The sequence below is a fragment of the Manacus candei genome, unplaced genomic scaffold (assembly GCF_025592945.1).
Source record: "Manacus candei isolate 608988 ecotype Guabito, Panama unplaced genomic scaffold, ASM2559294v1 h1tg000071l, whole genome shotgun sequence".
Lineage (NCBI taxonomy): Eukaryota > Metazoa > Chordata > Aves > Passeriformes > Pipridae > Manacus > Manacus candei.
The window spans coordinates 4,466,663-4,481,220 of NW_026138119.1; the positions used below are offsets into that span (position 1 = coordinate 4,466,663).

General features: G+C 52.6%; 1 protein-coding gene across 1 annotated transcript in view; it reads right to left on the minus strand.

Annotated features, from left to right (window-relative positions):
* The window catches only part of NTNG2 (netrin G2), a 46,712-nt gene that overhangs the window by 9,904 nt on the left and 22,250 nt on the right, over positions 1 to 14,558 (minus strand). The window contains 3 exon segments of the mRNA XM_051807608.1: positions 233 to 385; positions 2,257 to 2,283; positions 4,006 to 4,178. Coding sequence (XP_051663568.1) covers positions 233 to 385; positions 2,257 to 2,283; positions 4,006 to 4,178 — 353 coding nt within the window.

Consider the following 14,558-nt stretch of genomic DNA (forward strand, 5'->3'; position numbering starts at 1 on the left):
TGCTCCTGGCTCATGTTGGACAGGAGCTGAAGAGAGATAACAGCAAACCAGAGTTGCCTGGAGGCTGGGAGATGTGAAATGAGTCAGGGTGATTTTTATCCATGTCTCTTTATCATCATCCTACAGAGCAGATATCCAGGGCCACCGACACTGCAGTCCCATGGGAAGCAGCTGAAAAGAGGAGCTGGGAAGAGTCCTGGCCTCCAGGTGAGGCAGCGAGCGTGGCACCCACCTGGCTGGGTGGTGGTGGCTGGTAGGGGCGTGGTGGTGGTGGTGGTGGTGGTGGTGGTGGTGGTTGAGGTGGTGGTGGTGGTGGGCGTTGTTGTGGTGGTCGTTTTTGCAGTGGTGGTTTTTGGGGTGTTTACCCGCTGCGGTCGCTCATACGCTGACAAGCAAAGAGAAGAGGTGGGAGGCACTTACTGGGGGGAATGGAGGGTTTCCTTGCCAGCCTGCACTCCCACGAGGCTGCTGCTGCTGGGCTGAACTGGTGACTGATTTCTCAGCACGGTCACAACTGGGGCACCGAGAGGATTAAGGCGACGGCAGCTCGATGACACACATGAGTGTGTGTGTGTGTGTGTGTGCAGGGGCTGGAGGCTGTGCCTGTATCAGCTTACTCTGTTGGTGCAGATATTGGCTTAAATACTTACAGCTCTATCATAAACTAATTGCCAATTAAGCTGAAAAGGGGAAATGAAGGCATGTCTGGGCAGGGATGGGGCGAGGTGCAGGCGGAATGAACTCCCAGCCCAAGCTGTGCTTCCACTGCCCAGTGTCCACGTGCCCAGTTGTGCTCCTTACCCAGCACCATTCCCTCCTGACACCCCCAAACTACTCAGCACCATCAAAACCAACCAGGATCACTGGCACCTGTTCATTTCCACTGGCACCCTGCAAATTAAAGGATGGTTCAGGGTCAGGGAGCCCCCGCAGAGCTGGGGAGGAGCCACCCTGAGTGTGGCACCACAACAGCCCGAACTGAAATAACACTCAAACACAAATTCCTACTTAACTTACACCTGCTGCCCTCCTGTCCTTGTTTGTCCCACTGCTTCATGCAGATTATCATGCTTAATTTCATAATAGCCCTGAGCTAGTTTAAATACTTAATTTAGGTCACTTCTAGTCTCCTGTGCAGGCTAAATAATCTCTCCTTAACTGGCCTTGGACACAAATCCCTCCTGTCCACCTCCTGCACATCGCTCCCAGCACCCCCAAAGCTTCTCCCCAGCAGCAAATTTTGATGGGAAACGCTTTCCAGTGAAACAAAGGTAGAGCTGAGGATGCCAAGCTTTGTTAAGGGGGGAAAAAAAGAGTTATCAAAATGGTTTTGACCAGGAAGGTGAAGAACATTTTGGACTGTTAAAACATTTATTTTTTCTAATTCTAAATTACTGAAGGGAGACTTTTAATTTTCATTTGAAAATTTTAAGCATTTAACTGCTTAAAATCTAAATATGGTTCATTTACCCAGAAAACCTGTCCTCCACTTGTCAATTAGGTGCATTTTTCTTAATTGCATTTGCATTTCTCTGAAACTCTTTCTCCTCCAATTCTTCCCACTTGCCTGCAAACCAAAGAATTCATTATTCATTCAGCTCTCTGATTTGTTTCTTCTGGAGGGGAATTCTGAGCCACAAAATTCAAACCCGGGCTTCTGCTTACCCAAAACTCCAGGCTCTTTGATATCAGACTACCTCCAGCTTTGTTAAATAAGGAGTCCTCTCATCCCATCAATCTTGCAGCAGAAATCCCCACTGAGCTCTGCTGCCTTTGCTGCCGACACTTCACAGACATATGTTCATACACATACACATGTACATGCAGATGTACACATGCTCTATATGTTTTTTTACTGATAGCCCAAGGTGACCCAGACTGGATTCTGTGCCAAATAATTCACACCCAGCTCCTTCTCAGAGCAGAATCCTGCAATCCTGGAGGGGTGGGGGGAGTTCACAGCGAGCGCTGGTGATTTTGAAGAGTCTTTTTTTATTTCCTTTCCGGCTGCCATACTAACGAACCTCATGGGGGGAAACCATGCCAGAGGAAGAGGCAAAATGAGGCTCCTGAAGTCAAAGGAGGAAAATGTAAGACTCTTTGGCAAGACAGAAAATGAGGCACAATTAGGGAAGACTTATTGCCTGGAAAACGATAATGGACGGAAAATAACCATATTTCTTTCTCCTAGTGACATCCACAAGGACAATGCACCGAGGTGTTAAATGCCAGCATTTCAGTTTGGGTTTTACTTACTGCCAAAGGCTGAGCCTGCAGCTGCACCTGGAAAAAAGAAGAAGAAGCCCAGTCACTGGAAGCAGGGCAGCACCAACTTTCTTACCAGCAGGTCACACAGACACACAACCTTGGACCAAACAGCAGTTAATTAGTGGGGGTCTTGCTCATGGGCACATCAGTTTGCTGCAACAAACAGCTTAAAAGCTGCTTTTGTCAAACCACAGAAGCAACCAGACAGTGCTGTCTGGGGTCTTGGCATCTCAAGCCTGTCATGTGGGGAAGGAAAACCAGCGTGGCTTTTACTGATGGCTTTTTCTCTTAACCATTTCCTTGACCTGCCCTTAAAGCCCAGCAAAGGACAAGCACATCCCCTGAGGCTCAGTGGGCTAAGGACAAGCTGCAGGGACTGAACCAGTTCTCAGTGAGCAAGAAGGGCTGGAGACTCTTCCCACTGCAGCATTTGCTCCACAGGACACTGCAAAGGCACCAGCTCCAAAGTCCATCCAAGGACCAGCTTCTGGCTTTTGGCACCCAGGAAATGAGTGGCCCTGCTCCTCCCTGCTGTGGGTAAATCATGGAAAGTCTCAGCTCTGCATGAATATAAAGCACAGGAGCAACAACAGAAGAGGTAGGACTACCAAGAGGAGAGGGCTTCAGAGAACTGCCTCTGCTGCAGAGGAAGAGGATGTTGATGTGGGGAGGAGGAAGCAGCAGAGAGAGTTGGGGTGGGGAGGAGGAAGAAGACTGAGTGACAGATGGGAAGAGAGATGAATGGGAGAAGAGCAAGCAGAGGAGAAAGAGAAATAGGAAGAGACACAAGGAACGGAGGGGAGGGAGAGAGACAGAACAGCATGTCTGTGCCTGTCAACACCAGAAACTCTCCCAGGCTCCTTTGAAGCAATGCAGCCGCTTGGTGGGAGCTGACAAGCTCGTTCCCTTTCAAAGAACCTGCTCGTCTACCAGCCCTGGCACACACAAAACATTCCTGTCACGGCCTTCGGAGCCTGAATTTCAGCTTTGATCATCTTAAAGCACATGAATCTTTCAAAAAAATTTGGGGGGTGGGAGGGAAAAGGTTCTCTTTGGCAACGCTCAAAGCTGCTGCTTGAAAGGCTGGAGTGGCCACCGTGGCTCCGTGACATTTAAACAAGTCTGCTAATGTGGACTGGACAGAAACCCAGGAGGAACAGGCCCATCTGTGATGTTTCCTGCCCCAACTCCCCTGCTCGAGCGATGGTGGGGATGGATCCTCCATCCCGCCTGCGCGCCTTTGCTCCTGTCAGAGCCTTGTTCCAGCAGCAATTGGATGAGACTGGAGCTGCGCAGAGGGACCGGAGCTCGCGGCGCTTGCCTGGAACACTGACGTGCACAGAACGGGATCCAGGAATCAACCTGCACTGCTACTCCTACTCCCCAGCCAGCGCTCTGCTGTGGGTAACAATGCTTTCTCTAACGGACAATAATTTGCATTGCCACAAAGCCATGGACCTGTATCTTGGCCTGAGGTCATCCTCCCTATTCCTGACCATCATTTAGGCTCATCGCTCATCTACCAGCAGCCAACACACCACCTCTGCATCCACCAGATCCTCTTTCATGTCTCTGTGTACAAAGACAGGGGTAAACACCCGCTTCCCTTTCGAAAGCTGAGCATCCTGCACCGATTCCAGTCACAGAAGGACATGATGAGACCCTGCTCCCATCTGTGGGTGTTGTGCAGCCCAAGGTGGGAGTGCAGCCAGGGCTGGCTCCCTGCAGGTTACTTACATGCATTGGGGGACCCGTTAGGGAGAGGCAGGTAGGATCCTGCTCGCCAAGACCGGGAGCGAAAGTTCTTCTTGCACTTGCCGCAGTCCTGCCCCGTGGTGTTGTGCTCACACTCGCACTGCAGGCTGCCCTCTTTGAAGGTGCACAGGTTAGCGTGGAGGTTGCATTTACACCTGGAGGAGGAAGACAGGGAAGAGCTGTCAGGTGTCACTGCTGCTCCTCTTTGCCCCCGGTGTAGTGCTGAAAACGTAGTGCTGAAGCCAGGCTGGTCACCCCCTTTCTGTTCCTTCTGCAGGACTTATCACTGAACTCAGCTGTTTTCCCCAGGTATGTGCTGGAGTTATGATGTCCAATTTCTTGCCTAAGGTGCATCTGCTGTCTCTAGTCCAAGATTAGAGATGCTTTCCTCCCACCATCCGACTGCAGTAGCACAGACTTTAATGGTAAGTCAATGTCTCCAGCTGAGGCTCCAGGAAGGAGTCACTCACATTTCAGGGCTGTTACAGAAATCTGGGTGATTACCCTTTTACTGGGAGGCAGTCTTGGACTTTAGATGGAGGAGCATGGCCAGCACTGGTGGGACTTGGCCCTTGCCCCTTGTGATAAAGCCAGCAGTGTTTTCTCCCGTGGTGTGAAGCTGCACAGCACAAACCCTTTTCCCCAGCCTGCTGTGACCAAAATAACACAGAGAGCAAGTCACCATCAGAATGCGCCTCATCAGAGGAGGCAACAACTAAAAACACTATTCAGCAATTTGCAAACATTAAGAAACTTTTAATGAGCTGTAGTGCAGTATGCAGGGAATAATTATGTCTGTGCACAATAATTCCTGTTGCTCACACTCCGGAGGTGACTTGCGCAGAGCACAGAGACTGAGCCCATAACTCACACGTGGCTCTGGTGACTCCTGGGCCCGAGCTCAGACCATCAGACAGAGACTTTGGGGACCAAAACATCTCATTTCATTCCAGACAGTCGATCCCTAGCACAGCCCGATGCTTTGTGCGATAATTTACACTCTCAGAAGCAGAACCATTAGGAAAACAGTAACGCTGAGCCTTTTGTGCACGGGTGAAATCTGATGGGGCAACACTTTGTTTTACAGGGCTGAAGAGATGCAGAGCTGAGGGAATGAGCCACATGCAGAGAAGAAAGAGGAAACATGGCCTGCTGCTCCTTGTGCTCTATCTGCACTGGGATAAACAGCCTGGATTAGGCTGGGAGCTGGTGCTGCGCATGCCCCCCAGCTCCTGGTGCCTCTCCCCCTCTCCCTTGGAGCCCCCAAAGAAGCTCCCCAGCCACCTGCCTGACCCACCAAGGCTGCCTTTGCTGTGCTCTCCTCACGCATGGCTGGATAAGCTGACCTCATGTATGATTTTTCCCCCCCCTCCCCTCCCTGTCCTTAATTCTAGCAAACCCCGCTCAGAGGCTCAGCATAAGCTGGATGAACGATCTCTCTCCCCATCTTACAATCCTGCCCTGTCTCTGACCAAGCAGAGGAGGGAATTTTGCAGTTTCTAAAAGGGAAGAAAGAAGAAAACGTGTTCCAGGGAGCAGAGGCAGACACACTCAGCATGCTCCACTTGAAACTGTGTGTTGGTGAGAGCTGGAGATGCCGTGTCACGGCTGAAAGCATTAACAGCCTCCGAGCATCGGTGCTCTGGGAGCAAGTCACAAATCCAAGCATCCAGGGGGAGGAAGTGGCTTTGGCTGGTACCTACACAGGAGGGAAGCTGAATTTCAGATGCTCTGTGTCCCCTCTGCCTCTGGTGAGGAAGGATTTTGGCTGAGCTGTCCCAGCCCTGTGGCAGAGGTGATGCCCAGCCCCGGAGTGCTGCAGAGCCTGGCTCTGAATTATTCAGCGTCCACACAGCGTGGCCTCCTTCTCTCACTTCAGAATGAGCAGACGAGAGCAAAGCAGGCAAGATAGTGGGTTAAAGCAGGTCAAAGCCTCACTGCTGCTGCTCTGGGCCCAGCCTGAACAGAGCAACAGCTTCTGGGAGCTGCAGCTCTCCTCTCTCCTCCCTCCTCCTGTGGTGGGAGCGAGGGGATGGGACCAGCTCCAGGGCACAGTGTCACAATCCAGCTGAAGGCAAGTTTAAGAGCCCCAGGGGAGTGGGTTGGAGGAATGCAGGGACTGTCATGCCCCTTGTTTTCCCTGAGGGTTGGGATGATGTGGAGGGTAGTGCTTGGCTCCAGTCCTTGACCCTGCAAGTCTCACAGTGGGAACAGCAGCCCTGGGGGGCCACCACCTGGTCTCTGAGGTGGCCTGGGACAGCCTCAATAACCCCCTCCACACATAGCACATCGTTGCTCCTGGCATCCCCCACCAAGAGCCAAGCAGATGTTTTGAGGTGCTTCTTCTGGCTCCAAGCTGCTGCAGTGCAGGAGGGTGAGACCTGTTAATTTGGCTCCAGCTACAAAACCTTCACCAAGCAGTGGGACCCAGACTTCTTGCTCTAGGGAAAACAAGAGCAGTCAGATGTGTCTGCTCATACACACACACTGCTCACTTACTGCTGAGGAGGGCTGGGAGCTGAGCACCAGCTCCTGGGACAGCCCCAGCTGCCTCCTGCCCTGGCCAGCGGGATGGAGATGGGGTGGGTGCTCAAGGACGTCCCCCAGCCACTGCATGTAGGTGTGATGGAGCTCTGCTCTTCCCAGAGAAGATCCTCACTTCCTAATTGGTGTAAACAAGGAAAACTAAGTAAAGAGAAAGCAGAGGCAGACATTCACCTTGCCTGCCTGGATCCAGGTCACTGATTTTTCTCACTCGCCCTTTGCCACCGTGCAGAAGTCTTTTTATCCAAAGGATCAATTTTACCAGGGAATTGCTTTCTGAATTTGACCTTTGAGGATCATCAATCTAAGCAGGGAACTGTAACCCCAGCAGGCTGACCCCTCAGCACAGCACTTTTCAGCCCAATCAATCAGGCTGCATTATTTAATGGCCAACAGCCGAGTGCTGTCAGCCAGCCCTGATTGCCAGCCCTGTTTTGGGGAGAAGGCTTTTGCATCCCAGCCTTCCTGCTGCTTGGGCTCAGAGGCTCATCTTCAACCCCTTCTTCAGGCTTCTCTGCCTCCTTCTCTGGGCCTGCAGCCCAAGGACATGTGCTTGTTGATGGTCTGTGCACAGCCAAGACTCAGCTGGCAGAGACTGGAGTAAATGGCATTAGCCCAGTCCCCTGGGTGGGAGCTGCTAGTCCTGCCTGCCTCTGCCCATCTTCCTCGGCGGCCAGCCACGGCAGGAAGGAGAGGATGAAGGGAAAGGTTAGGAGCTACTTAGCAGTGAGGCTTAAATAGCAGGCTCGGGGCAGACACCTGCGCCGTGTCCTGCACCGATGGCCCCGCTCCAGCCCCGGGGCTGCTCCAGCAAAGTGCTGGTTGCAATATGGTCTCTCTGGCTCTGGAGGGCTGAAGAGCCAGGAGTGTTTCTCCTCCAACTCTTGGGTCAAGGCACACACTGACAGTGCTGTTCCTCAGTGAGCATTCAGAGCCCACGGTGGTGAAGAGCCCGAGGAGAGCAGCCCCAGAGCACACCCGTGAGCAGCACCCATGGCCTGGGGACACCCATCCTGCACTGGGCAGCAGGTCACACAACTGCATTGTGCATTAAACAGAGACTGGCTCACACTGTTCCCAGCAAGGGAGGCTGGGGCACTGTGTGGCCCAGGACGTTACAGTTTGCACAATGGGGTGTTTAGGAGCTTATTTTAGTGCAGTTGTTCAGCTGCTGCCTTTCCTCAGAGTGGTGCAGTGCGATCTGATGCTGCCAATGCCTCCACCAGGGAACATCACGGAGCTTGGAGCGCCAAGGAAAGTTTACAGGAAAGTGTCCTTCTTTTTTTTTCTTTTCTTTTTTTTTTCCCAGCCATAAAGAACAGTTTCCTGCATTTCTCCAAGTCAGCATCCTGGAGGTCACAGCAGCGAGCGGCTGGAGAGGTGTCTGGTGCCAAGCCCACGTGTGAGGGAAGGAGATGCCCATGCAGAGGAAGGGGGTGAGTGCAGAAGCCATGCTGGGATTGGGAAAACAGCCCCTTTCCCTGAGCTTTCATTAATAATTACTTTTGAAGTGATTTTAAAAAGTCCTCCCAGCCCTTTGTTTTCCTTCCGAGGATTCTTATGTGTTTTACAACCTCTTTTTTTGTCCATAACCCCACTTGCAGAGCAGGGAAGTAAGGCAGAGAAAGGCACAGAGCACCTCCTTATCCCTCTCCCTCCCCATGGGGCTGAGACAGTGTTGGGGTGCTGGTACCCCCCTTCAGAACTGATGCAGTGACCCCGCTGCTGTGTGGGGTAGGGCTGGAGGAACCACTTGCTGGCTGGAGACCCAGAGAGCTGTTCTGTCCCCTTGCACCTTCCACCGAGTTCCCATGGAGATAACACTGCCCTGAGCTCCTTAAAAAATCCTGGGATAGGACACGGAGCAGCAGAAGTCCACTACAGTGGGCTACCATCTCCTTTCCAAGTCTCCTTCCAGCCCAGCCTGCACATTCCTCTCCACCCTGTGCTCACCACGAGGATGCTGCCGTGTGTTCCCAGGGATTCTGTGGAGACTGGTCCCCTCCTGCTGGTTTCTGAGACACTGGGCTCCTGCTTTTCACCCTTACCCGTGTGGCTTTGCCCCTCTGCTCCCCCTCTGCTCCCTGAGCTGGTGCTGGGGAGAGGCAGCGCTCAGAGAGCTGCTAATGACTGCCGGCCAAAGGAAGGCTTATCAGAGCTTCCCCTGAATTGTTTGCTCTCACTGTAATTGATGAGCCTTTAATGAGTCTCATGGGACGATGTGTTTGAAGGGAGCTCTTTCCTCTCCATCCCCAAGGAAAATGATGTTTCAACTGATCTCGGCTCTCGGGGAAACATGAATAACTCTTTTCCATCTCTCTATTGTCATCCCCAGCCGTTGCTCTCAGCACGCTCCAGCAGCTGCCTGGCCATCACTTACCCACTTTTACCTGCTCCTTTGCAACTGTTTTGGCAGCTCAGCAAAAGCAGGGAGCAAATCTTTTGGGCAAAGCATAACGGGTGCTGAGCTTGGATTGTTTCTGGCCCATCTGTGCGTGTGGAAGCAGGTAAAAATAGCTTCTAATGGCTGGGCCATGGAAGAAGCGCAGTCCCTTTGTGGGGAGCAGTTATATGAGGATTTGCCTTGCTGGGAGATTGCTCTGGCAGAGGTTTGCTATTGCCAGGCCTGGAGCAGGGCTGAAAGGGCTGAAGAAGACAAAGGTGGCTCATTCATCCCAGGAGCAGGACTGGGAGCTTACTGGAGCCTGTGGTCCAGGGACTGAAGGGCAGGAAAAGCCATTTTAACATGTTTCTTTCAGCTTGAACCAGGATGAGAGGCTTCTGGGTTTCACTGCTTTGTGCAGAGCCAAAAAAATGAAAAAAAAAACCAAAAAAACACCTGAGTTCGGTCAGAGGGACATGTGAATGGGTTATTTTCCTTGTGGGTTTTTACTTTTGGTTGTGTGGCCGGGATGGAAGGAACCCTCCTCGTGCCCTTCAAAATGGTTTGAGGTTTGGGTTACAAAGATGAGACAATTTAAAAGATGCCAGAGTGGAGAGCACGCTAGCTGGCTGTTCCCATCCGAGAGGCTATTTATTTTAAATAAGTTGACACTCACCAGCTGTCAAGATCCTGCTGACTGGTGGAACATTATTTACATTCAAAGCTGTCTTAAAAAAGCAAACACGAAACCAAACTTCCCCATTAGGGGGTCGGGCAGCAGAAGGGAGGAAGGGTGAAAAGGACATCACACGGATATGTGAACATAAATATTTGCAGAGTAATGTGTATAAATGCTCTTGGTCTTTCTCCTGGAATGCAATAATGCCTGCAATTGAGTTCATTGGCCAAATTGAATTTGGGCTCCTGTAGAAGTCTCTTTATATTAAGTGCTTTAACATACATCACCTTCTCAGTCTATCGATGAAATCCTATTATCCGCTCAGGGCCGGACGCAACTCAGCAACAGAATCGGAGGGGAAATAAAAACCCTCACAAACCGAAGCCAGGAGCAGGTAACAGGACCTTGGGCATCCGTCTCTGGCTATTGACAAAGCGTCAGGAGCTCTGGGGGAAGGAGGAGCTCTCTGGGTTTCTCTCTAACTCCCTCCCTCCCTCTCGCTCTGCAAGTTTCCCCTCCGTTGTTCTGCGGTGGGAGCAGAAACCTTCGCAAGACTCGTGTGAACAGTTGCTCTGCATTAACTCAATTTAACTATCTGACCAAGAGCAAGATTTTGCTTGAACTCAAGCTAATTCCAGCCTGGAGGAGTGCCAGGGAAATTCAGCCATCCAGCTCCCAGGGGCTGCCCAGCGTGGAGGCGAGGACGGGCCGAGGAACACGGCGCACCATTGGCACAGACTTGGCCGTCCTTGACACGAGGATGCTGCTACCTCTTGGGACCTGAATTCTGTCTGCCAGGAGCTGCAGGGGAAGGAGCAGGGACAGGCACAGGCAGTGCTTGCCCTGGTTTTTGTGGCCTTCCCAAAGTTGCTGAGTGTGGGCGGCAGCTGGCCCAGGGCTGCAGGGGCACTGGGCAAGTTCTTGCGAATTTTTTGGGTGAGCCTGTGGCTATTTTGGGGGTGATGCTCCAGCACTGTGGCTGGGAAAGCTCAGCTGGGTAAGCCCATGCTCTCACAGATCACCCCAGGTCCTGCCTGTTCCCCTTTGGCAAAGCAGTAGCAGTGCAGATCCCACCCTGCTCCCCAGGGAGAGATGCTCAGTGGGGACATCAGCCACCACACAAAATCCAAGACCCTCAACAAGAGACTGTTCCATGGACCAAACCTGCTTCTTTTCTCCTTTCTAGAGACAGCTTTGCTGGAGAAGCCAAGATCAGCTGGAGGGTCTCCAACAACTTCAACAGAGCCAGAAGGAGGAATGTCCAAGCAGGGCAAAGCAGCCCACGTGCTGCCAGGATGCACTTTGCTCTGACACCCCTGGATTGAACTGAGGTACAACTGCAGGGGAAGTGCAGCCTGAGAGGAGGCACTGTTCCATGGAGCTGCTCAGGGATGAGGAACACTCCCTCCTCCTGCCTTCCTCCAGGGACTGCTCATCACCAGCAGGATGGTCAGACAGACAGACAGTGCACGCATTGGGGTAGGGGAGGATAAAGGAGAGAAATCCTAATATAAATCAGCCTAAAATTGATTCGCTTCTGCTCAATGTGATTTCTCCTAACTGGATCCACATGTCCCGGCCATGGCACATTAACTTCAATTACAGCTTATTAATGTCTCCGTGATGGAGCTTGGCCTGCTGAGCACGGCGGTGACTGACGTTATGGAGGGGAAAAAATTACTCCAAAGAGACTCAGCGTGTAATGGAAAGAGGAGCAGCGGCTTTCATCGCGCCGGCCCCGGCAGCCGGGGAAAGCTCATTCACCCGTTCCTGAGGAGATGACTGAGCTTGTTGCTGCACCGAGGAGAAAATCAAGCAACGGGTAGAGATCTGTGGGGGAAAGTCTTCCCGCTTCCCTTCCCCACCCTGCCTGGCACACACACACAGCACACAGGCCAAGGGCTCGCTCGCGTCTATTCCTGTCTTGACTCTTCTGCGTCTCCAGTTACTCCGCGGATCAATAGGGACAGGATGGTAGAAGAAAGGAAAAAAAAAAGAAAAGAAAAGGATAAAGATACCAAGAAGAAAGAGAGTAAAAATAAACTGTCAGCCATGAACGGAGAAATGAACCCAGCTGAGGCTGTGGGAGGAGAAGATGCAGAGGAGACCCTGAAGCACCAGCCCATTGCACCAGCTCCCAGGGAAGAAGTAGTGACCCCTGGAGTCACCAGATCCTCTGTCAAACTCTTGACCACCCCAGTCCATCTGGCTTTTGGGAGAAGGCAGAGAATTCCTCCCCCTTGTCCCCATGTCCTTTGCTCCATCTCTTTCTGCTTTTCCCCAAAGTTTTGGGAGACTGTGGTAAGGGGTCTTTTGTGGTGGGAGGCTGAGGTGTGAAGGAAGGGGTGGGCTTGGATGGGGGCCCAGGAGCACATAGAGTGAGGGGATCACAGAAACCTCTGTGAACCCACCTGCCAAGGCTGCAGCAGGAGAAACTGCCCTGGCTCATGGTCTGCTCTGAGGGCAGAGTGTTTTACTCTTCCCTTGACTGTGAACATCAACTAGAAACGAGCTGCCAAGTGTCTCATCACCCCGTGGGCACTGCCAGCTGCTGCCAAAATCCCGGTGTTGTGCAGGGACAGAGGCAATGCCATGCTCTGACAGCACACACTGCTCCTCCAGTGCCACACACCATGGCTGGGCACAGCTCCTCCAGCCTCCCAGGGCTGCTCACACCTCTGCTCTCCAGGTGGAATTTTCTGGCTGCTTTTTACCTCTGAGCCCTCATTTTTTCATAATCATCTTCCCTCTTGTTTCCATGCCCCCTGCAGTGGACCCCTAACACCACTCCAATTTTATCTATGAACTTTCCTTCTGTTCCTCAAACACAGTCGTTCCCACATGCTGGAAGTGGCAGTGTGTGTCCATCCCCATCCCTGCCTACCCTTCCTCCCCCCTTCCCTGCACAGGGCTCCTGTCAGGCTCACATTGATTTCTCCTCTCTTCCTCTCAATAACCCATCCCTTGTTGAGCCATACACAAGATTTAATTTGGTTTTAGTCCCTGCACTGTAACTGGCTTTGCTTACAGCTGGAATTAGATTGCTTTTCAGTGAGAAACCTGCTTGCTGGGACTGGAATAATCACAGGAGCAGAGTTAATTCACATGAGGCTTCTCCATCTTATACACCACTTATCCACAGTTCCTCAGCTGGTCACCTTTTCCTGTCCTGTGCCCACCGGGGCTGGAAGAGTCAGCACAGGACAGGCATCGACCTTTTCCCTGTCCAAGCTGTGTCCCCCTCTCCCAGGAACCATCCCAGCAAGCTGGGAGAGCCGGAGCAGTGCAAAGCTGGGTCCTGCTGCAGCTCAAGACTTGGGAGTTTGGGCTGAAAAAAACCAGATTTCATAGTTTTCTGTGTTCCCAGCCAAGGAAAAGCCCTGTCCTCCCAGAGGCCCTGCTGCATGAGAGGAGTGGGTCAGGCAGCTCGTGGTGAGTGGAGCCAAGAGGGAAGTGGAGGCGAGCGGGAGCCGCTGCTCTGCAGCAGCCGTGGGCAGCCGGCCACGCCGGCACAGAGCCAGCGCCGGGGGGAGGCTGCCAGGAACCAGCCAACAAACCCCAACCTGTCTCATCCTGGCCCCAGCTAAAAAGCAGCATTGCAGCTTCCACCGGGCGTTCACAGCCCGGCCCTCCCTTGCCAGCCCTGTCCTTGGGGTGCAGGTGGCTGTGGAATCTTGGATGTCTCAGAGAGGTTGTGACACGCCCCCCCCCTCCCTCCCCACCCCAGCTATGGTGTTTGAAAGGGTTTCCCTCCCCCTGCCTGAGTTCTTTTCGCAGAATTTTTTTGGATTTTAACCTCTTGAACTGATGGCTGCTACTATTAAATGGTGTTAAACTTGGCCGGTGAGCTCAAAAGCTGGTGAGGGATTGGGTGGGGGGGAAGGAGGGTAGCCAACAGCAAGGTGCTGGTTTGGGGAGAATCCTGTCAGCATGGCCTGAAATCCAAAGTACTGGAGCAACAAGTGCTGCCCAAGCCAGGCAGGGAAGGTAGAGGGAGGAGGAGGAGGATCACGTTCACAGGACACCGAGAGTACTTTACCTCTTTGAAGCATGAAGTATCCTGCAGCTGTGTTTGATCCCTGTGGTTTTGCCACTGCTGTCAGTAACACAAAGTGTCCCTGTGGGCAACTGGGCCACCCAGGGAGGAGCAAGGCCACAAAAGAAGGAGCAGGGGACAGGACTGGCTGTCGCTGGGGTGGAGGTGATGGCAAGGCACTTGCCCTTTTCCTTGCCTTTGCCTGCTTTTCTTCCCTTCCACCCTCCTTACTTTGCTATTTTGCTGCATCCTGAGCTGGTTTTGGACTGTGGATATTTAGTACACCTGGCAATGCTTCTTATGGGCAGTACATATCTACACAGAAGCACCTTGCACTGAAACCTGGGCTCTGCCACTCCTCTGCCCATGTGCCTGAGCCCCTCAGGGCTTCTCCCTGAGCAATCCAAACGGTGGGCACCCCAACATGCCACCAGTCCAGCTGAGAGCCACAGCTGCTCGTCCCAGACAGGCGACCACACTGTGAGAAAGACCCTCACCGCTGCCTCCTGCCTGCCCTGGTGGGTGGAAGGGGCTCTCCCATCCCTCACTGCAGCTTCCTTCCCCTTGGAGCCTGTTCAAAGCCAGCCTCAGTGGCACCTGCAAAACATTTCCACTTGCAAGTCTCAGTAGCAAACAGTTTGGAACCGATACAAACGGCTCCTCTGTCGCTGTGGTGATGCTTGTTAGCACGGGGAGGGTGATGGGGAGATTTCTCCCCTCTCGCCTGTAAGTCTCGCACAAGCTGGATGGGAAATCAGCCATCTCGGCACTTTTCCACCTTACTTTGCTTTTTCAGTTGATGTCATAATGTAACATATGGCACTATACAGAGAAATTAAAAACAAAACCCAGGAGAAACACCCCCCCCCCACCTCCCCTGCCCCAGATCTGTC